Raw genomic sequence first — 23,521 nt, forward strand, 5'->3', positions numbered from 1 at the left:
GTGATTTATTTGGGAGCTGGGTGGTAGGCCCTTCAAAGAACCAAAGAGTACAAATCAACCAACTATACATATTCTACTCCAAGGATAGCATAGACCTAGTACTGAACAGTCAGAAATTTCTATTCCCTTGTTTGTAACCACCACACACAGCTCAGAAAAACACAAGAAACAATAAATTGCTATGACATTTTTGTGGAGACTGTTGAGGAAAAAGGATATACCCATAAAAATGAGCATAACTCTTATTAAAGAACTTAGCAGGGTATTGTTAAGGGCCACCATATAGAGAGATGAAGACATCAGCAGTGATAAGAGAGGGTAAGCTAGTGCTCTTATCTTAGAGTCCCTACATCAGACCCCACCTGATTTATACCTGACACTCACATCTACATATGCCAATCCATTTTACATCTACTTGGGGGCAATATGCATTAATTCTTTGTCTTAGAACAAATAGTCTGCACTACCATCTCTGTTCCCTTGGCTCTCTTTAGAATTCTCACTTGAATGTGATCTGAGTGTGGTTGCACTCAAGCTTTCCTCCAACTCTGGTCTTTTAATATTTATAATGTTACTTTAGGGTTCTTTGTTGGGAATTCAACTTTGACACCCAGAACTTCCAAGGTCTCATAGGCACACAATTCTGGCCATTTTTATTCATCTTATCTAGGAGCCCTGTACCATGGGGAATCTGTTCACTGTCTCATAGCTTTCAGCTTAAGCAAGCTGGGCACCCAGAGACTGTCATCACCACCCACCACCCAACAAACTTGGGCATCACAGTTCTACATTCTGAGCCACACTGGCAAAGCCCAATGAGACTATACACAACACACCTGTTTTCTTCAAGGTCAAGTGCTGTGGGATGGTCTGTATGTCAAATTGCTCTGATTGGTCAATAAATAAAACACTGATTGGCCAGTGGCTAGGCAGGAAGTATAGGTGGGACTAACAGAGAGGAGAAAAGAAAGAACAGGAAGGCGGAAGGAGTCACTGCCACCTGCTGCCATGACAAGCAGCATGTGAAGATGCCAGTAAGCCACGAGCCACATGGCAAGGTATAGATTTATGGAAACGGATTAATTTAAGCTATAAGAACAGTTAGCAAGAAGCCTGCCATGGCCATACAGTTTGTAAGCAACAGAAGTCTCTGTGTTTATTTGGTTGGGTCTGAGCGGCTGTGGGACTGGCGGGTGACAAAGATTTGTCCTGACTGTGGGCAAGGCAGGAAAACTCTAGCTACAGTCAAGGTAACCAAACACATCTATCATAAAGTCTCAATCAACCTAGACAGCCTGACTTCTAGCTAAGAGGATTATGGACAAGCTTCATGTACAAATTCAGTCTCTCAACCAGATGCTGCAGATGGTCAGCTCAGATTTTTCCCAAAGAGTGAACAAGGACATAGAGCCTCACTCCATTCTCTTCAGCCTGTCTCCTCTCTACTCATCATAAAGAGCATACACTGTATTCTTCTAGGACCCAGACTAGGTTGGTGGAGCCACCACATGAAGGGATGAGGGTCACAACTTTCTAATAAACTGGGTAACCACGTCCATAATTCTTGAGGAGCAAGGGAAGCTCAAGAAGCCAAAGTCAAGGGTATTAAGCACTCCATGGAAACCATCCTCCATATGATGCCACGTCACAGGCACCCCCAGATCTTCCAGCCTCTTCTTGTATAGAAGTGAATGGTCCCGGAGAAGGTCATACTCACAGCTCACAATGCAGGTTTCTGGGAGCTGAGATACTATATCATCTTCTGCAATGAGGGGTGAGCATATTGTGTTCAGTATGAGATTTACCTCCCGGTAAGCATCTTCATTCACAGGCCCTGGGGGTATGCATTGGTAGCCTCGCTTCTTAAACCTCTCTGGGATGTTTTCTGAGCCCAACCACTTTCTGTATTTCTCCCAGATTTCCAGAGGCAAATGGGCACCATTCTTGATGACATTTTTCCAGGAAGTCTTCATGTCTAGGTGACAACAGCAACAGTAAAAGGCCATATTCCAGGAGAGCAGTGGAATGTTGGCATTCTGTTGACAAGAAGGGCCCCAAAAATCTATGACTTGCAGTGAGGAGTAGATCAAAATCTGAGCCCGGATCCGAGGAAGATCTGCTTGGTTCACAAATGTTTGACACACCACAGTGGCTGCATTTCCTCCTACACTGTCACCACAGACCACAACCCGAGCTGGATCCACTCCATACACATGCAATGATTTCAGAAAGTGGATGGTGGCTGCCACACAGTCCTCTTTCATTACTGGGAACTTGTACTGGGGAGACTTTCTGTATCTAAAGAGGAATGAAGAACCACAGATTATGCTCAATGCTTAGCCAAACCCAAAGGACCCTTGTCTAACATCTTGTAACTCAAATCCCTTTTTGAAGCCTGAATAGGAGGAGATAGGCAAGGACCCAAACACGCAGTAGACGTAAAGTCTTCTTGCTTGCCATTTAGCTCCGAGGAAGCAATTGCCATCCACTGAGAATGGATGTGATATTGTTTAGATGTTCCAGGGGCACTGCAGGCTTTAGGCAGAGGAGATGTTGCCTGTCTGCCATGGGCAGGGCTGTTAAAACTAATGAACTCTTCCAATCAAAATCAAAGTGCCATCCCCATCCCTGTCAGCCTCCAAAAGCCAGGGTTAAATGATGCTGTTGTCCACAAATATTTCATGCACTAAGGAAGAGGGTCCAGTCCACTGTCCCTCTCTCCTCCATTCCTTGCTTCTCCTTAGTGGGTTCTCACAGCCCAGCCCGCCCCCCCCCCCCCCCCCCCCCGTTCTCCTCTCCAAATCCATCTGCTTCAGATTCAACCTTCAGACCCTGTCACTACAAATCAGGGCTGTCTGCTTATGTGCTCCCATTATCCCCTTCCTTACCCGACTGCCACGACAACAGAGTCACAGTCCTTGGACAAACGTAAGCATATGCTGTGGTGGGTTCCTGGAAAACAAAATCAAACGTCACATTTACTAGGACATTTTCCTTCAGCCTTCACGGCCATTCTCCTTTTGTAAATAGAGTGCCTGAGTTAGCTGAGCAGGTCATAAAGTAGCTTCTGACTGTTGAGTAAATATCCTTCCAACTTCTCTTGTTTTGCTTCTGTGAGCTACAAGGACAATGTTCTCCAAGATGCCCATGACCTGATGTACTCTACCACTTATCAAAAACATCCCAAAGTGAAGAGATTGCAGCGGCTCAGTGTGTGATAGTGATATTCTCATATCAATTTAGGAACAGGCCAGACCATTGCACAATATGCCACCAAAGTGGTCTGTGCCTACTCATGGCCCTGGGCTTTCTTGGTCATAACAGTAGACTGTCTACCAGAGAGAATGACTATCTTATTTTAAGACTTATTTTACTTTTTCTTATGTGTATGTGTTGTACACACATGTGTGAAGGTGTCCATGGACACCAGAAGAAGGAGCTAGATCACTTGGAGCTTGAGTTACAGGCTAGAGTTGTATGATACCCCAGATGAGTACTAGGAACTAAACTTGGGTCCTCTGGAAGAGCAGAAAGTGTTCTTAACTACTGAGCCATCTCTCTAGCTACCACAAAACGACCATTCTTTCAAGCTCATTTATCAGGGTGACAGGGGGCTTGAAAGAAAGAAAGGCTTTCTTACTCAAGCTCCCCAGGATAGTTCCACCACCATGGAAGAAGATGATGCCAGGCCTAAGGGTGGAGGAAGATTCCTTGGGCTGATATAGTTTCACAGGGATTGTCCCAAAGCGAAGATCTGTGACCACAACATCAGGATCTCTCTTGAGTGGCTTCAGATCATGCACAAAACTGGCAAACTGGGGTGCATAACACAGTCCCAGCTTCTCAAAAATCATCCCCTGTCAGAGAGAGAAGAGGCAATGGGTTGAGAAGGATTGTGCATCAGTCATTTTACATGCAGCCTGAGCCTGTCAGATACATCTACCCTCCCCAGGCACCAAGAAGGAGCTTGGGAAATATTGATCAGACTTGACCACAGACCTCCTGCATTTCCTCCCTCTCCCAGAATGCCCTTGAGGCACCTGCAGTTAAATCCACACCTACCCAGGCCATGTGGATCCATCACCAAACCCACTCCTCCCAACCATACTCTTCCTAGACACTTAACGTGCCAGACATGACAAATGAGGCTTCTGGCCAACCCTTGAGGCTCCAGGAAAGACAGCCTGGGTCTCCCAAATATTGATTGCTGTGGAGGTGATGTTTTTGAAGAGGGAGAGAGGAGTGTTTTCTTATTTTTCCATGACATCTACTGAAATATTTTTGGAAAATATGTGATATGAAAGGTGTTTCTTTTTAGGAAAATTAAGGATGAGGGGGGAAGTCAGAAGGTGTATATGTTTGACTGGGGGTCAGTGATGTCAATGTTGTTGTTGCAAATGAGGCTTCTTCAGGTTATTGTGTTTTCTTTGAGATCTAGCTAAAGGTTTTAAAAATAAATATAGGGGCTGGAGAGATGGCTCAGAGGTTAAGAGCGCTGACTGTTCTTCCAGAGGTTCCTGAGTTCAATTCCCAGCAACCACATGGTGGCTCACAGCCATCTACAATGAGATCTGGTGCCCTCTTCTGGCCTGCAGACATACATGCAGGCTGAACACTCACTGTATTCATAATAAATAAATAAATCTTTAAAAAATAAATATTAATAAACAACAACATCCTTCTATGTCCATAGTCTCACTCAGCCATCATCAGAGACGCTTCCTCCTGCAGGAGATGGGAATGAATACAGAGACCCACAACTGGAAAATGTGCAGAAAGCAAGAGACCTTGGATGGGATGTCTCCATCAAAAGCCTCCCCTGAGGGCTCAGGAGGAAGAGGAGACAGAAAGATTGTAAGAGCCAGTGGGGATAGTCATATCTTCCAGGCAGAACAGGACTGTCGTACATACAAACTCACATAGACTGTGCACAGCAGCATGCACAAGGCCTACACATGTCCATGCTAGATAGGGTCCCGGTGCTCAGAGGGGAAGTAAACACAAGCCCCATCCCTAACCAAGACACTATCTACAATTGACAACCACTCCAAAAAGAAAAATGAGTTGTCTCCATTGGAGTCTCAATGGATATACAAACCACACTTTAGGGCGTTTCCACACCGGGAAGTAGATGGGCAACACAAAATAAACTCAATGATGTTTTTAGAGATGTTTTGTCTCATAATACTTTGTTTGGCCTTTTTTTTATTAACCTTGCTTGTATTTTTATTATCTATTATGGTTTCCAATTTTGTGTTTTTATGGTGTGTGTGTCTGTGTGTGTGTGTGTCTGTGTGTGTGCTTCTGCTTTTTCTTTGTTTTTACCCCTTCCTGTTTTTCTTCCTTCCTTCCTTCCTTCCTTCCTTCCTTCCTTCCTTCCTTCCTTCCTCCCTCCCTCCCTCCCTCTCTCTCCCTCTCCCTCCCCCCCTTCATTTTTTTTTCAGGATAGGGTTTCTCTGTATAGTAGCCCTGGCTGTTCTGGAACTTGCTCTGTAGACGAGGCTGGCCTCAAACTCAGAGATCCACCTGCCTCTGCCTCCTAAGTGGTGGAATTTAAGGATGCATCACCTCTGCCTGGCTTCCCTCTGTTTTTCTGTTTGTTTTGCTTTATTCTGGTTTGTTTGTTCTTCATTGGCCTGTTTGTTCTCTAAAGAGAGAGAGAAAGGAGGCATGGAGTCTAATGAGTGGGGAAACAGGGAGAATCTGAGAGATGAGGGAGAGAAAGCCATGATCAGAATATACTGTATGAAAAAAAATATTTTCAAATAAATAAATGGGCATTTCCTGGGTCTTTCCAGTAGTTTCTAGTCCTCAACCACAATCATTTGGGCTGTGATTGGAGCTTGTGGACTCACCTAAGAACATTTTTTTTCTTTTTGATGTGTGTATTGTGTGTTGAGTGTGTGTGGTGTATATACTTATTAATGTAGGTGTATGCACATCTGTGTGTGCATGAGGAGGTCAGAGGTCAACACTGACCTCCTTTATTGTGTCATTTATTTATTTATTCAGTGATTTATTATTTTAGTGCATTTATTTATTTGTAGGTATGTATGGGTGTGCATGGGCCACAACACATGTGCAGAGGTCAGAGGATAACTTGGTGGAGTCTGATCTGTCATTCCACCATGTGGGGCCCAGGGATAGAACTCGGGCCATCAGTCTTGGTAATAACTGACATTAGCCACTGTGCCATTTCACAGACCTGTCTAGTTTATTTTTTGAGAAAGGGTCCCTTATTGAACCTGAAATGTATCTTATCAATGGGACTAGGTTGGTTGGCCAATGAGCTTTAAGGATTCACTTGTCTCTGTGCCTCCCTCTGTCCCCCAGGCACAGGCTCACACCATCATTCTCAGCTCTATGCTTCGCTTCAGGATCTGAACTCAAGTTCCCATGCATGAGCAGTAGGCCCTTTATGGACTGCACTATCTTTCCAGCACCACAGAACATTCTTTAAAATACATAATAAATACCTGAAATCCATCCAGGAAGGCAGTTTCATATGCATATGGCCATCAGACAAATGGCGTGTATGATGTAACGATTGCACACGCCTGAACAAAACGACAAGCCATGGCTGCTGTCAGTCAGTACCCTGGTCTCAAATGGGTAAGACCACCACTTCCCATGTGTGTAGCACATGAAATAATCCTTCAGTCAAAAGATTTGTGATTCCTCTTTTGGGAGAGTTACAGTTCTGCCCTGGGTACTGTGTTCTACAGATCCACAAGTTCCTGACCCCCAGTGGCAGGAGACACTACAATCAGCAGTTAGTAGTGAAAATCGGGTAATTTGTATCCTTTTCATCAAAGATAGGGTCTCTTGCATTTTAACCCTTGAGTAAGCAAGCTTATGTCTCCCTCTCTGCCTTGCTATGCTTTTCTCTTGGGCCTGGCCCCTGTATGAAGCTATCTGTAGCCAGAGTCCTATTGAGCTTGCTTAGCACTGGCTAGCCCCTGCTCTCTGCTGTTATGGACTGCAAGCTCCCTGGAGGCAGACGACTTCCTCTTCTTCTTCTTCTTCTTCTTCTTCTTCTTCTTCTTCTTCTTCTTCTTCTTCTTCTTCTTCTTCTTCTCCTCCTCCTCCTCCTCCTCCTCCTCCTCCTCCTCCTCCTCCTCCTCCTCCTCTTCTTCTTCTTGTTCCTCTTCCTCTTCTTCTTCTTCTTCTTCTTCTTCTTCTTCTTCTTCTTCTTCTTCTTCTTCTTCTTCTTCTTCTTCTTCTTCTTTTCTCTCCTTCTCCTCCTCCTCTTTCTCCTTCTTTTTTTTTAACCTATCCCTGAACGCAGATCCTGGACTGGGACACACAGTGGTTGCATAACACACCATTACAGAAAGAATCAACAGTAACAGTGTGTGATGTATAAGGAGGGCTTACCCTAGCCCAGATGTTGCAATCTGCCCTGTGGATAGCTCAACTCTGGGATCCTTGAGAAATGCCGTGCAGTAGGGGCTGCTATGATTCCCTATTTAGCACACAGGGAAACTGAGTCATGGTAACTAGGAACCTGGACTATAGACTGTAAAACAAAACAAAACAAAAAACCACCAGGGGGAAAACCATGGATTCTAGTCTGGCCATTTGCAGAAGCAGGCCCTGGAAACTTTTATTTCTGGTACATTTCACTGAACATAATGATCCCCAGTTCCATCAATTTCCTAAAAATACCCTCTCTCTCTTTTTTAATGGTTGAGTAAAATTCCATTGTGTCTGGGTGTGATGATGCACACCTTTAATCCCAACACTCAAGAGACAGACACAGGCAGATCTCTGTGGTTGGAAGTTTTTCTGTGTCCCGCCCAGCTGCGAGGTCCCTCAGCTGATTATAAAGTAATCACTCAGAAGCTTATATTAATTATAACTGCTGGCTATTAGCTCAAGCTTATTACTGACTAGCTCTTACACTTAAATTAATCCATAATTTTTATTTATGTTTAGCCACGTAGCTTGGTACCTTTTCTCAGTTCTGCCTTTACATCTTGCTTCCTCTGTGTCTGGCTGGTGACTCCTGTCTCAGCCTTCCTATTCCCAGCATTCTTCTTGTCTGCTTATCTTGCCTATACTTCCTGCCTTGCTACTGACCAATTAGCATTTTATTTATCAACCAATCAGAGCAACACATATTCACAGCATACAGAACATCCCATAGCAGATCTCTCCTGAGTTTAAGGCAAGTCTGGTCTGTAGAATTAGACCTTGTTTCATTTTTTTTCATTGTGTGTTTCCTATTATGTATTTTCTTCATCCATTCATCTGTTCATGGATGTCTAGACTGGTTTCATTTCCTGGCTGTCATGAATAGAGCAGCAGTGAACATAGATGCATAAATGTTGGTGTGGTAGGATGTAGAATCCTTGGGGTGTTATAGTGAGGTGATCCAGATTCAGAAAGACAAAAAACGTTCTCTCTCATATATAGATCCTATCTTATCATTTTTATGTGTGTGTGTAAAAGTGGTTGTGAGTGTGGCTGTGAGCTATGAAATAGAAAGGAGGTCATGAGAAGGGGGAAAGAGGGGTTAAAATGGGAGGCAGAGCAATAGGACCCATGGGATTTGAAGGTGGACAGGAGGTTATGGGGGTGGAAAGGCATAAGAGAGAGTAAGTTAGGGGGAGAATCTACAAAAATAAATTTTATTTGCAAATGATGAAACTCAATAGCTTGTATAACATGGGTTTAAAAAATAGGTATTTTTGTCTTTTTTTTTTTGACAGAGTTTCTCTTTTTATCCATAGCTGTCCTGGGACTCACTATGTAGACCAGGCCGACCTCAAACTCAAGAAGATCCATCTTCTTCTACTTCCTAAGTGCTGGGATCAAAGGCATGTGCCACCACCATGCCTGGACTTAAAAATAGTTTTTAAAAAGGCAACAAAAGAGCCGGGCAGTGGTGACGCACGCCTTTGATCCCAGCACTCGGGAGGCAGAGGCAGGCGGATCTCTGTGAGTTCAAGGCCAGCCTGGTCTACAAAGCGAGTTCCAGGAAAGGTGCAAAGCTACGCAGAGAAACCCTGTCTTGGAGGAAAAAAAAAAAAAAGCAACAAAAGATTTGTTAAAGTTATGTTCTATGGAACTCAGCAGTTTAGAGCGATGGTTTGTCTTCCAGAGGACCCAGGTTCAATTCCCAGCACATATGTGGTAGCTCACAACCATCCATAACTCTAGTCCCTCTTCTGGCCTCTGCAGGTACTGCACACATATGGTACACAGACATGAATGTAGGCAAAAAACCCACCGTACCCATAACATAAATACATTTTAATGTTTTTTAAAAGGTGTGTTCTGTATGGTTCTGCAAATGTCTTGAGCTAATTTATTAATTTGCTTTCTGTTTTCTTGATTTTGCTGTTTTCTGACTCTAACTAGCAGGTCTGTAGTCACTGGAGCCCAAAAATTCATCCCTACCTTCAGAGCTTCACAAAGTACTGAGGGCTAACAAGGAATGAGATTGGTCTTTCTCCTCTGTGTTAACTGGTACCATATTTTGCACAGTTCCGTGTTCCCCAGAGGCACATGTGGAAAAGGCCCCAGGGTGATGCTATTATAGGTGGTAGAGGCTTTAGGAAGAAGGCTTAGTGTGAGGTCCTTAGGTCACTGGGGCTATAGGCCACTAAGAGAAGATAAAGGAGAAGATCAAGGTCTAAGCCAGGTGTTGGTGGCACACTCAGGAGGCAGAGGCAAGCAGATCTTTGAGTTTGAGGCCAGCCTTGTCTACAGAGCGAGTTTTAGGACAGCCAAGGTCACACAGAGAAACCCAGTCTCAAAAAAAAAAAAAAAAAAAAGTCTAATGACACACGTACTCTAAAATGCACCTCGGAGCCCATTCCTTTGTATGACAAATACAAGATGAATTTAAAAGAAAAGTCACTGTGAGACCTCAGTCCTTCTTCTTCCTCTTTTGTTACGTGGGACATGAGCAGTTTTACTCAGCCATATGCTCCTACTGGGATATGCTCCCTTTCCACAGGCCCAACACAATGAAGCCAATATCTCAAGTTACAACCTCAAAAAACATGAACCTAAATAAACCTTTATGCTTTGTAAATCCTTTGTCTCAGGTATTTTGATACAGTAATGGGAAGCTGACTGAGACATCGAGAAAGCAAACATTCTTTGAATTGTGTGTAGTATTGAAGGACCCAGTATCTGATTTTTCCTCACATCTATCCTCAGCCCTCAGGCAAAGGAGACACGCAAAACATAAACTCACCCATGTCATTGACAGACGTAAAAGGCAACTGAGGATTCGCAGCCTCACAGGATGAGTGATGCCTTCGGGGATGTGTTCCGTCCAAAGTTGTATACAGATCACCCACAGCAGAACTCCTAGCGAGAACGCAGCAGCAGCAGCAGCTACAAGGAGTGTCAGGGCCAGAACCACCATGCTGCTTCTACCTCAGAGGAAGCCAAGTGTCATTTGTGCCTGCCACAGGCTATGGAAGACGCAGTGCAGGCCAGCAGGCCTCTTATACATCACCAGATTCCCTCTCCACCTCCCTGCTTCCTGTAAACACTGGGCCAGCCCAGACAAGGAGTCGCTGACACAGGGGAGGGTGTGGTTCTAGACCAGGGCGCATGTAGAGGAGAAAGTGGCTCCTATAGATTCATTCATTCAGCTGGAAAGAGATCTCAAGAGCTCTTATTTAAATCTTGGCATTGCTGATAGATACAGCATTGGGTAAGCCACAGAGTTACTGAAGGCATTAGACGATTGCCCTCAAACGTCATCACCCACACCCTAATTCTAGTCTTGCCACACTTACTATTCCTTAACTAGATAAGGAGGCACCAGGGCTTTTGCAGTTGCTGTTTCTCTGTGCAACAACCCCCCCGCCCCCGACACACACACACACACACACACACACACACACACACACGATGCCAACTGGGCTCTATTCTTCCTAACGTGCCTATTGCTGTTCAAATGTCACCTTCTGTCTAGCTAGCTTTTTAAAATTGTAATACTTCACTACCAACAGCCCCATGACCCTTTGGCACCGCTCTGCTTAATTCTCACCTGTGGCTTTTATTATCACCCAGGATGCCAGTCCCTTGCCTGTAGAACATACATTTTGAATACAGAATTGTTTATGTTACTGTTGTTTTATGATTTATTTATTTTTATTTTATGTTGTGAGTATCTTGCCTGAATGTATGTCTGTGCACCATGATTGCCTGGTGTCCTGGATGCCATAAGAAGGTGTCATATCCATAAGAATAGAGTTATAGATGGTTGTGAGCTACCATGTGGGTGCTGGAAATTGAATCCAGGTCTTCTTCATGAGCAATCAATGCTCTTAACCGCTGAGCCATCTCTCTAGGCCCCAACTTTATGGTTTTGTGCCTAGAGGCTGGATCTCTGTCAGGTCTATGCAAAGGTGCACTAAATGGAGGGATTGATGAACAGGTTTTTTTTTCTCTCCATTATAAAACAGAGAAGCTTAAGTATGCTTGCTTTCTAGGTCAGATCAGATGCTAAGGCAGTTTTCACAACCTTTCCTAGCAAGGAGGTTCTATATAATCATAGTAATGGGGACATGGGCCCTGTTTCCTGTCTCCCTGTGATAGTTGGCTTTAATTGTCAAACTAACACAACCTAGAATCAACTGGAAAGAAAGTCTCCATGAGGGATTGCCCACATTAGATTGGCCTGTGGGCATGCCTGCGGGGAGTTGTCTTAACTAAATTACTTGATATGAGGAAAACCCAGACCACTGTGGGCAGCACCATTCCCTAGGCCAGGGTCCTGAACTGTGTAAGAGCAGAGAAATGGAGATGAGCACATGCAAGCAAGCAGATGAGTATGCATGCATTAATTTTTCTCTCTGCTCTAGCCTGTGGACATGATGTGACTAGCTGTTTGAAGTTTCTGCCTTAATTTCCCCATAATGATGGACTGGAACATGGAATTGTGAGCTGAAGCAAACCCTTTTCTCCCCTACATTGCTTTTCATTGGGGTATTTTATTACAGCCACAGAAATGAACTAGAACATTCTCCAACCTGGTGATGGAGCAGAAGTTTTCAAACAAAGGGATTTTACCTCTCAGGAGACAACTGGACAATGCCTAGAGACATTGTGGGTGACAGATGAGCTGGGTATTAGCATCTCTAATGCTAATGAAACAGATGCCAGAGACGTGCTAAGCATCTCTATACTTACATTGGCTCCTGCAACACAGAAGTGTCTGGTCTAACAAATCAACACATCTGAGGTCAAGAAAACCTGCATCAGGGTCACTTGGATTTGAGTGTTGGGTCTGCTTAATGCCAAGCATTCTAATAAGAAGCAAGTTACTGACAGTTTCTAAATGTTTCCTCAGGGGGTGGTTGAGTGCACCAAAACACATCATCAAATACAAAGTATTAGTATGTGTGTGTCATGCCACACACTCAACAGATGGCAGCAATAGAAACAATGACCAACACACTTCCTCCATATTCTTCAGACACATTCATGTCCCTTGTGGACCCACAAGATTGCAATGCTCTGGCCCCTGCTGTATGGGGATGGGAGCTTGGGATGCATCCTGGCCAGTGGTGTGTGAGTGGGGATGCTGGAGCCCCTACCTAGCCATGGAGGGTCTACACAGTCCTCCAGTGCCTGGCTATAGAGCATCCACGGAGACCATTGTGCTCTTTCTCTCTGTAAAGGAAGGGCTCCTGATAGTGAGTCTTATCAGGTCACATCCCTATGGCAAGCTTGGAGGGGAATGACATGGGGTGGGATGGGAAGGACACTGCCAGGGGCATTTATGCAAGATGTTGTAGGAACATTGCATGGAGGTGCAGAGATGCAAGGTTGCTTGTTCTGGCAGCCACCTTTCACGGTGGCTATTTCAATAACAACTGGCTTCAGTGGTGCTAGATTCTAAATCTAGCTTGAATACTAGACACTCTTGCAGATTTCTTTCTGATTTTGTCCCTTGTGTACATTTTGTACTGGATTCTACCCAAAGCTGCTGGTTCTGATAGATAACCTGTAAGTACCCCCATGCTACCCCATCCGCAGCCATAGTCTGTGAGAAGAGCTGATGTGAGGGAAGGACCAAGGACCAGAAGTTCAATGCTGTTGTCTCCCAGCTTCTGTATGGAAAATAGCTCTGGGAAGATGGCAGTCTTCTCTCTGTCGGTCTTTCTCTGTCTGTCTCTTTGTCTCTGTCTCCCTCAGTTTTTATTCATCTATAAAGTAAAGCCTGAGGTTTTGTTTTGTTTTCCTCTATGGCAAGCCCTGGACCAAATCCTTTGCATATGTTAAGGTGTGATGGTGAGTTCCCACAAATTCAGGTTTAACTTGTTAGTACGTAAATCAGGGCTCAGTCACCCTTGACACTGTTTCAAGGCTCTGTTGCTTCTAGTTCACTGGCATTAAGCCCAATATTGGTCTTTTGTGAATTCACCTGTGTTGGCTAGTCCTTTGCCAACTTGACACAAACTCATTTGGGAAGAGGGACTTTCAACTGAGAAAATGCACCATAAAATTTGCCTGTAGGCAAGTCTGTAGTACTTTTTCTAGATTAATGATTGATGTTGGAGGGCCCAGTCCACTGTGTACCACCCCTGGGCAGGTAGCTCTGAGTTATATAAGAAAGCAAATTGAGCAAGGCAGGAGGATCAGGCCAATAAGCATTAGTCTTCCATGGCTTCTGCTTCAGTTTCTGCACCCAGGTTCCTGCCTCGAGTTTCTAGATCAACTTCACCCAATGATGGAGTGTGACCTGAGAGTTGTAAGCTGAAATAGACTCTTTCCTCCTCAAATTGTTTTTGGGCACAGCAATAGAAACCCCAAGATTTCCCCTCTGTGGAACAACTAGGCCTAACACCCCTGGCTCCCTCTACTGACCTCCACACCCAACATGGACTTCATAGAAAGGCTGCAGTGGCCACTTTAACCTTGTGTGGCCTACATACAGACTCATATAGACTCATACCTACATATCTAACCCACCACTTAGAACTCCCTTCTGGAAGGCTGGAGAGACAGCTCAGTCCATAGAATGTTTTCACGCAAGCGTGGGCACCCGAGTTTGGATTCCCAACAGCCATGTTAAAAGCCAGGCATAGCAGCACACACCTGTAATCCTCAGTGTTGGAGTGTCATAGACAGGGGGACTCCTGAAGCTTGCTTGTGATGATATTTTATTTGTGCTTTAATAAATAAAGCTTCCCTGGAGATCAGAGGAAAAAGCCAACCACAACACAGAAGTCATGCAGTGTTAGCACACACCTTTAATCCTATCACTTGGCAGGCAGGATCTCTGTGTGTTCAAGGCCACACTGGAAACAGAGCCAGGTGTGGTTGTGGCACACACCTTAAATTCCAAAACTAGTTAACCATGGAGGTCTGGAGGTCGGTACAGACAGACAGGAAGTGATAGAGCTGTGTAGGAAGAGGAAGTGATGTAGCTGAATGAAGAGGACAAATCAGGTGGCAGAAGAGCAAGGCGTATAGACGTGGGTAGACAGGAAGTAACTCGAATTTGGAAGCTGCAGAGTTGCTAAGGTAAGGTCGGCTGGTGGCTTTCCCTATTTCCCTGATTTCTCCCAGGGTTTCACCCATATATCTGGCTCCGTGGTTTTTTATTTAATAAGACCATTTAGAAATTTGTCAACACTTGCTGGCTTGCTAGTCTGGCTGAATAGGCAAAAGACCAGATTCAGTGAAAGACTCATCTCAAAAAATAAGATGGAGATCTGCCAAGACAGCTCAGTGGGTAAAACAGTTTGCCACCAAGCCTGATAACCTGAGTTTGACCCCTGAGACCCACATTGTAGTAGGAGAAAACTAACTTCCACAAGTTGTCCTGTGATCTCCACAGGCATGCTCACACACACGTGTACACACACACACACACACACACACACACACTAACTGATTTAAAAGTGGCTAGAGTGACGGCTCAGTCATTAAAGAGTGTGTACTGCTGTTGCAGAAGATCCAAGTTCAGTACTCAGCACCTATGTGGGGCAGTTCACAATTACCTGTAACTCCAACTCCTGGGAATCTGACCTCCTCTTCTGGCATCTGCAAGGTACACACACACACATGGACAACACGGATGTATGCACAAAAATAAATCTCCAAAAAGTTAAGAAAAATATAAGATGGAGAAGTGATTGAAGAAGACACCCAACATTAACCTCTGACCCCCCCCACACACACACACATACAGACATGCATGCAGGCATGCAGTAATTCACTGATTGAATAATTCATGTATGAATAACGTTCTGGACTTGAATAAAGGTTTTTATTTAGATTTTACTTTGTGTGTGTGTGTGTGTGTGTGTGTGTGTGTGTGTGTGTGTGAGAGAGAGAGAGAGAGAGAGAGAGAGAGAGAGAGAGAGAGGGGGGGGGAGAGAATACAGCAGGCAGGCATGTGGAGTCAGAGGACAACTCTGAGAGTCAGTTCTCTCCTTCTACGATGTGTTTTGTGGATCCAACTCAGACCATTAGCCTTGTGTAGCAAGCCTTGGGGCCATCCATCTCACTGGCCCCCAGTAAGCACTCTGACCCCCCACAGGCACTCTTCTCCCAATGGACTCCAGCTGTGGCCTGCCTTCTTCTGATGTCTCTGCCAGACATGTCACCCTCCTCTTTGGAACCTGTGCGCAATACTGTGACTCTGCTACCGAGTGTGTTCCACTGAGTCACCTTCACGTGTCTCTCGTGAACGGCATCCTTAGCCTGGCCTTCTGCCTGGCCGGGACTCTCCCCGCAAGTGTCTGTCCTGATAAAGATGAGCCAGACACAAACCAGACAATAATCACAAAGGCTACCTGACCAAAGTTTCCTGCTCCAGGTCAGATCCTCAGGCAGGAGTCTTCACAAGATGAAGGCGGGTGCCATGGGAAACATTGTGTCCATGATGACAAGGTCTCATGAGGATAGGGCTAGAGGCCAGGCCCTGTTCCAGACTCCCCAAGACCAGTTAGAAGAGAAACCGCAACACATACACCGTTCCCCTGACTGTGTTTCAAGAGATTCAAGTCTTGTGCCCACTTAATGGATAGAAAACTGAGCCTTGATAAAGTTAAGCAGCCTTCAGATAATTAGAGAATCTCCTAATACCTGTCACAGGGGACTTCACAGACAAGGGCAGCTCCTATTGTGCCTCCTTATTTTATGCATTGACAAAATTTCAGTTAACAAAGAAAACTCCCAGTGACCACACAGGCTTAGCCGTCTGCCATTTAGCTCCAAGGAGGAGCATGAGTAATCAGGACACGAGCGAAGCAGCGACTGCTAATGAGTTGCTCAACAGGCAGCTGGCTGCAAATCCATGTTAGGCCAAAGCCTGTTACACAACAGAGAAAAAATTATTCTCTTATCCATGCAGAAATACTGATGTAAAAATTATTCTGAGGGGCTCAGCAAATAAAGGCACACGCTGTGCGAGTCAAATATCCTGAGTTCATCTCTGGAACCATGGAGGAAGGAAAGAACTACTCCAGAAAGTTATCCTCTGACCTTCACACAGAAGTCGTGGTGTGTGCACACTCACATTCACACAAATATATTACTAACAAATAAAAATTCTCTGTGTGTGGCATTGGGGTGTGTGACACTGAGGACCAACTCTAGAGCTTACTATGCAAGTACTCTACCACTGAGACACACCCACAGTCCCTAGAGTATTTTTATTTATTTATTTGTTTGTTTGTTTACTTATTTTTGTGTTGTTTTTTTTTTTTTTAATATGGAGTCTTTCTATGTAGACTTGGCTGTTCTGAAACTCAGTAGTAGACCAGGCTGGCCTTGAACTCACAGAGATTTACCTGCCTCTGCTTCCAGAGGGATGGGATTAAAAGACAAAACAAACAAAAATCAATACTGGAAAAAGAAATAAAAATAATAAAAGAATGGAAGCTGGGCATGGTGCTCGAACCTGAAATTCCAGCACCTGAGAAGTTGAGGCAAAAGGCCCACAAATTCAAGGCCATCCTGAGGTACATAGCAAGATAAAACCTCAAGAAACAAAAAGGTTTAAAAAAAGGAAGAAAGAAGCCAGTGTTAAGAGTGGAGACTCACACTGGTGATGTTGTTGTTGTTGTGGTTAATTATTATTATTTTGAGATAAGGTCCCACAACAGTAGCTCAGGCTGGCCCGTAACTCACTATGTGACTCAGTCCAGACTGGCTTCACTTGTGGCTATCCTTCTTCTTTAGCCACAAAGTGCTGTGATCACAGAGAAGTGCCACGATTCTTCACTCACTTTTGAATCTAAATCAGATTCACAACTTTACATTTTTTTCTTAAATAAAATCCTCAAAATTGTATGAGCTCAAACCAAACCAAACCTAGAAGTACACAAGCTTGTGTGTGTGTGTGTGTGTGTGTGTGTGTGTGTGTGTACACATGTATTTACATGGGACATTATAACCTACTCTTGTCCTTTCCATACCAATTAATTTATTTATATAATTTTAATTGTCTACAAAATAAAATACTCATTACATTATTTGTACTTGCCATAATTGATTCAATCAACTATTGTTAGACATCTAGATTGTTTCTGATGTTTTTCCTCAATCTTTTGGTAATAGCTATCTCAGTAGGAGAAAAAAAAAAAACCAAGTGAGGATTGTTAAGTTTAAAAAAGAGAGAACACTTTCATATTTTTGATGCATAGAGATGTTACCCCTCAGATCAGCTGTGTTAGTTTAAACCTCAATCCAGACTAGACCAGAAGCGATCACTCTTGTACTCTCAACACACTGAACAGCATCATTATTCTTTGATTTATCCATCAACTCATTGTGTAGTGAGGATGGCTTTGAACTCCTGATCTTCTTGCTCCACCACCCAGTTGCTGGGATTGCAGCACCATGTTCAGCTCAGCTGGCTTGATTCAAACTTTTCTCTCTTTATTTTTCATGTTATGAGTATGGGTGTTCTGCCTGTACATGTATCTGTGCACCATGTACATGCAGCGCTCACAGAGGCCAGAAGAGGATGTGGATCTCAAGAACTGAAGTTACAGATGGTTGTGAGGCACCAAGTGAGTGATGGAAATTGAACCTGGGCCCTCTGCAAGAACATTTACTCTTAATTCCTGAGAAGAACACTGGAAGCTGCGGGTAAAATGACTCATCCTGTCTTCAGGCTGTTCGTGTGCTTCTCCTCATCTGCTGCCGGGGAAAAACAGCTTCCACTTCTAGATCACCTCTGTACTTTGTAGGAAAGTTTCCAACAGGGCGAAAGTCAAACCCAGAGAGATGCTGGTGTGAATGATGTCAGGATCAAAATGGAGTCCTTTGCATCAACATTAATAAAATAAATAAAACCAGGAGACAATAGAGGATGGCATTGCACACATTGTTGCAGGTTACCTGATGGGCTGGCTTTTGGGACCCTATTCCTCATACTGGGTTGCCTTGCCGAGCCTTAATACAAGGTCAAGGTACTTAGTCTTACGACAATTTGATAAGCCATGTTTTGTCAATATCCACGGGAGGCCTGCTCTTTTCTGGATAGAAAGGGAGGAGGAGTGGAGGGGGCCTCGGTGGAGGTAGAGAAGAGGTGAGGGAAGAGACTAGAAGGAGGGGAGGGAGAAGAACTGTGGTGGAGATGTAAAATAAACAAACAAATAAATAATTCTCCCAGAACCTCAACCTTGCCCAAAGGTCACCACAACTTGATACAAACACACACACACACACACACACACACACACACACACACACACACACCACTCCCCTGCAAGGATAACTGCCCAGTAACTACCTTTAAACTTTGAACTGACATCACCCTTTATATTAACAAATTGTTGCTTCAAAGTGTTCTTTGTAATTCTGCAGATTTGAGCTTTTAAAAATGCTTCCCTGGTCTCCTATTCCTTGTTCTCCCTCTCTGTTGTTGATCCAGCTGGGATCTCCCACTCACCCAAGCTCTCTTTCCCTCGACCCTCGCCCTTCACTACCCCCACTCATGTCCAGGCTGTTCATGTAGATCTCATTCCATTTCTCTGTCATTGGGCGATCCCTGTGTCTTTCTTGGGGTCCTGTTTTCCAGGTAGCCTGCCTGGTCCCTTGGCTGGGCCTGGGAGGAGGGGACTGGACCTACCTGGACTGAGTCCACCAGGTTGATCTCACTCTGTGGGGAAGGCTTTGCCCTGGAGGAGATTGGAATGGGGGGCGGGCTGGGGGGAAGATGAAGGGGGTGGGAGGGGGGAGAACAAGGGAATCTGTGCCTGTATGTAGAACTTAATTGTATTGCAAAATAAAAATTAAAAAAAAAAAACAAAAACAAATGAAAAAAAAATGCTTCCCTGCCTCTTCAAATAATTTCCTGTGCTTTATTTCCCCTCTTCAGTGTTTTTCTTAAATAAATAAAATCAGTATTCTTTGGAGAATGAATTTCTCTCTCTCTCTCTCTCTCTCTCTCTCTCTCAATCTCTCTCTCTCTTTCTCTCTCTCTCATGAAAGAAAAAAGAAAGAAAGGAAGGAAGGAAGGAAGGAAGGAAGGAAGAAAGAAAGAAAGAAAGAAAAAAGAAAGAAAGAAAAAGATAAAAATCTGGGAGCATTATGCTACTCTCCCATGTTTTTCCCTACGCACAGAAAAGACAAGTCTTAAGTGTCAGGGTGTGGCATGTGGAACACATACTAATTCGACCATGATATTTGGTAGCTTTGAGACTCAACCATGGCCTGAGGTCAAGTGTTTCTGCCTCACAGATCCTCATAGCGCATCTCAATGAACTTGTTTCATGGAGTCTCCCTGAAATTCTAATCATATTATCTCTTGTTCATTGTGTTGCTGTGTTCATCAAGCGTTTACCAATTTATCACCACAGGCGTGTTTAATAGTCTTTACTCAGACTGTCATAAAACACTGGCTGAGAGGATTATACAGCACAACCTTAGTCTCCGCTACTTCAGGGAGGCTGGAAATGCCAAATGAAGGTGACAGCAAGATTGGCTCCTTCTGGGTGCTACAAGGGACAGATCCACGGCTGCCCCCTTGGCTTAGAGATGCTCTTCTTACCCTTTGTCTTCCACCCCTTCGTTTCTCTGTTTGTCTTTGTGTCCAAAATCCCCCCTTTGGATAAGTAGGCTAGTCACAGTTGATAGGCTTGGAACAGCCTTGCTAAGACCTCCATCTTCAAACAATGTCTCCTTGTAAGGTATTGGGGGTTAGGACTTTAGACACAGAGATCTAGGGGATTTAGGGATCAGGGGACAAGATTCATCCCATAGCAGTGTCCTTCATCACTGATACTAAATAGTTCTTCTCTTGTGATGTAATACTTCTGGCTTTGCACTCTACTTGTGCAAAGTCAGAGGCTAGGAAGTATTTAAGGTGAAGACTCCCCCGGCAAAAAGCTCTCTCAAAGAAGGGATTCCAGACTCTCTCCATTTCTGCTTTAACTGTTCTGCAAGGGAGAAGTGGCTTCTCCTAGTGCGATCATGCGGGAAAGATTCAAGCATGTGCAGGTGTCTGGGGGAACAGCCTGCCCATTCCTCATAGCCACAGGTGGAAGTGGACAGTGTCCAGAGCCACTTGGCACCAGTTCCTGATGTCAGCCAACAAGTCTATGCCCACACCTGAGTTACACATTCTTCTCATAGTCTGAATCAGAAAGAAAGGGGATGTTCCAGTCACATGATCAGAGCCTGAGTGGGAAACAGATGGACGCTCAGGTAGGATACTCTGAGAAGAGCTTCATAAGGAACTATGCAGACTCATCAGGGATAGTTCAGCTGGTGACTGCAGGGTTCCACCACAGTCCTGGAAGTGGATCCCAGACTTGGGTGAAGAGAGCTTCTAGCTGGATCTGAGTATAATACATTAATCTCTAGTCCAAGATGCCATTGGATCATTCAACAAGGCAATCCTACTGGACTGAATAACCAAGATCAGCATCCCTCATTAGTCTCCTTGAATGTCCTGCTGCTGCTGCTGCTGCTGCTGCACTCCTCACTGCCAAGACCTTTCAGGATGATGAATGATAAAGAGATTTACAAATGTATCTAAGCAGTTTCGAAAGTTGCAGAGAAGACAGAGGACAGCAGAGGGTACATCCTGGGAACTGAGGGACAATATTGAGCACTGAGATCGTTTAATTAACAGCTCTTTATGCTTTATGATGCATCTCAGTTAATAAGCTCATGTAGAAGGAGAATGGGGCTGAATTATATTAGTTCCCTCTAGCTGCTGTAATAAATTACCGAAAAATTAGCAGCTTAATTCTTTTCCCATTTTGGAAGTAGAAGTCCAAAATCACAGTGTGGAAGGGATGGTGCCTCTGGATATTCATATTCAGTTCCTTTTCTAGCTTCAAGAGGCCATCTTTGTTCCTCATCTCATGATCCCTTCCCTTAATCACTCTGTCACATGCTTTGGTCATTACCTCTGGCCCTCCCATTTCCCTCCTATAAGGACCCTTATAATTATATCAGTCACTTGGAGAATCCAGGATAATGTACTCATCTAATGTATGGCTTTCTCCCTCTAGCCCACTGCCATCTTGGACTAGAGATTACCTGATCACATAAAGGTGGTGAGGACTATAGTAAAGATAATGAGGCTATTGATGCACACAAGTAGGAGAAAAGTGGAATTCACAGGACCTCCCCGCCCCCGCCTTGGTATTGTGCCCACTGCTCCCTCATTCCTTTCTTGCTGCAAGCCACAGGAGAATGTAATGGAATCCTGTAGCTGAAAGGTTTTCTGTGTCCTGCCTAGTCTGTAGCCACTCAGACCCAAGGAAACACAGAGGCTTATATTAGTTAAAACTGCTCGGCCATTAGCTCAGGCTTACGACTGACTAGCTCTTGCACTTAAACTCAGCCCATTTCTATATGTCGCCATGTGTTCTGTGGCTTTACCTGTGTGCCACTACATGCCGCTCCCTGGACGGCATGAAGGCTGGCGTCTCCTGACTTGGCCTTCCTCCTCCCTGAATTCTCCTTCAGTCTGTTTGCCCCACCTATACTTCCTGCCTGGTTACTGGCCAAGCAGTGTTTTATTTATCAACCAATCAGAGCAACACATTCACAGCATCCAGAACATCCTACAGCAGAATCCAACCGCTATGACAAAAGCTGCTATCTGGAAGGAGAAGGGCAGAGAGGAGCTGAGTGTTATAACAGAACTGAAGCTGTATAGATAGAATATTGACTCAGAAAAATAAAGTGAATGGACTAAAGAGTTTCATGTATATAGATTCATTTAATATTGTCAAAGATTAGATTATCAGCTGGTCATAGATTCTTCCTGGACCCTGGAAGCCAAAAAAACTCATTAATCTGCCTTGGTGGAATTATTATTTTGTCTGTCATTAGTGTTAGGGTTTGAGGGTTCAAGGAGAAGAAAGGGGAGTTGGAGAGAGAAGCATGAAGTTGAATTATCCTTCAGGCAAGAGCTTTGTTGGTGCTGACAGGCAGACAGGCAACGGTGCTGTGGGGGTCTGAAGTAGAGAGCTTCAGGAGAAGAGGGTGTGGTTTTCTTTTAAAGCCCTTTGGGAGAAAGTGAGGAGGAAGAGATGTTGTACCAGAAAGAAATGGATACAAGTTCAGCTGATATCACTAAACTAGACTAAGAGACATTGTTTTTTCTTATATTTCTGGCCAAGGCAGGTGTTTAAAAGGTCCCAAGGGCTCTTCTCCATAAAGAGTTCCAGGAATAACAAAGGGCCTAGTTAGTATGTGATCCAGTAGTGGTCGCTTGTCCTGCCTGTGGCTCTTCTCCATTCCAGGCTTTGTTATCTGAAAGGGGTCCTTGCCAGGGGCAGGCTCCCCACCTATGGTCTCTGACAGCAGGTATCCTATCTGGGGCAAACAGAGGTTTCTTCAGGCCTCCCCAGGAAATTTTATGCAACACCATCTCAGAAGATTTACTTGTTTGTTCAAAGTCCCTTCTGTCTTCAAGCCTCAAGTGAAACAGGGTTCACAACCTTCACATTACCGACAAGCTGTTTAGCACTTGACAATGTTAGGTGCCTGCATGAGTTGCTTTCTCCCTTGCTGTGACAAGAACCTGACTGAACCGACATCAGGGAGAGGTTTCTTTTGGCTCCCAATTCAGAACCACAGTTCATCATGCCAGGGGAAGGTACGGCAACCAAAGTGGCTAGTTCCATGGTGGCAGGACCTTGTAGTATGGTTTGTTACGTCTTGGTAGATCAGGAAACAGAGAGCTCACATTGGGAGCCCAGCTAGCCTAGAATCCTCAAACTCTACTATTGGCCCTATTTCTCTCAGTTAGACCCCATATCCAAATGTCCCCAAGTTTCACCAAACAATGTGACCAGATGGGAACCAAGTACTCAAACACATGACCCCGTGGAGACATTTCATATTCAATAGCATTCTGTCCCTGACTCCCATAAGCACATGACATCTCATCATGTAAAGTGGAGACATTTCATATTCAAACAATAGCATCCTGTCCCTGACCCCCATAAGCACGTGACATCTCATCATATAAAATGCACTCAGCCTAACTTCAAAAGTCCCTGTTACCTACAATCCCAGCAAAAGTCCGAAGTTTCTTCTAAGATTCAAAGTAGTCCCTTAG

General features: G+C 44.4%; 1 protein-coding gene across 1 annotated transcript; it reads right to left on the minus strand.

Moving 5' to 3' along the window:
• Positions 1–1,523: 1,523 nt before the first annotated feature.
• Positions 1,524–10,384, minus strand: Aadacl3 (arylacetamide deacetylase like 3). Its single transcript, XM_059256266.1, has 4 exons — positions 10,211–10,384; positions 3,641–3,857; positions 2,889–2,952; positions 1,524–2,298 (listed from the first exon to the last, which is right to left on the minus strand). Exons 1-4 carry the CDS (start codon positions 10,382–10,384, stop codon positions 1,524–1,526), a joined length of 1,230 nt encoding a protein of 409 aa, XP_059112249.1.
• Between the last annotated feature and the right edge of the window lie 13,137 nt (positions 10,385–23,521).

The sequence above is a fragment of the Peromyscus eremicus genome, chromosome 2 (genome assembly GCF_949786415.1).
Source record: "Peromyscus eremicus chromosome 2, PerEre_H2_v1, whole genome shotgun sequence".
NCBI classification, from domain to species: Eukaryota; Metazoa; Chordata; class Mammalia; order Rodentia; family Cricetidae; genus Peromyscus; species Peromyscus eremicus.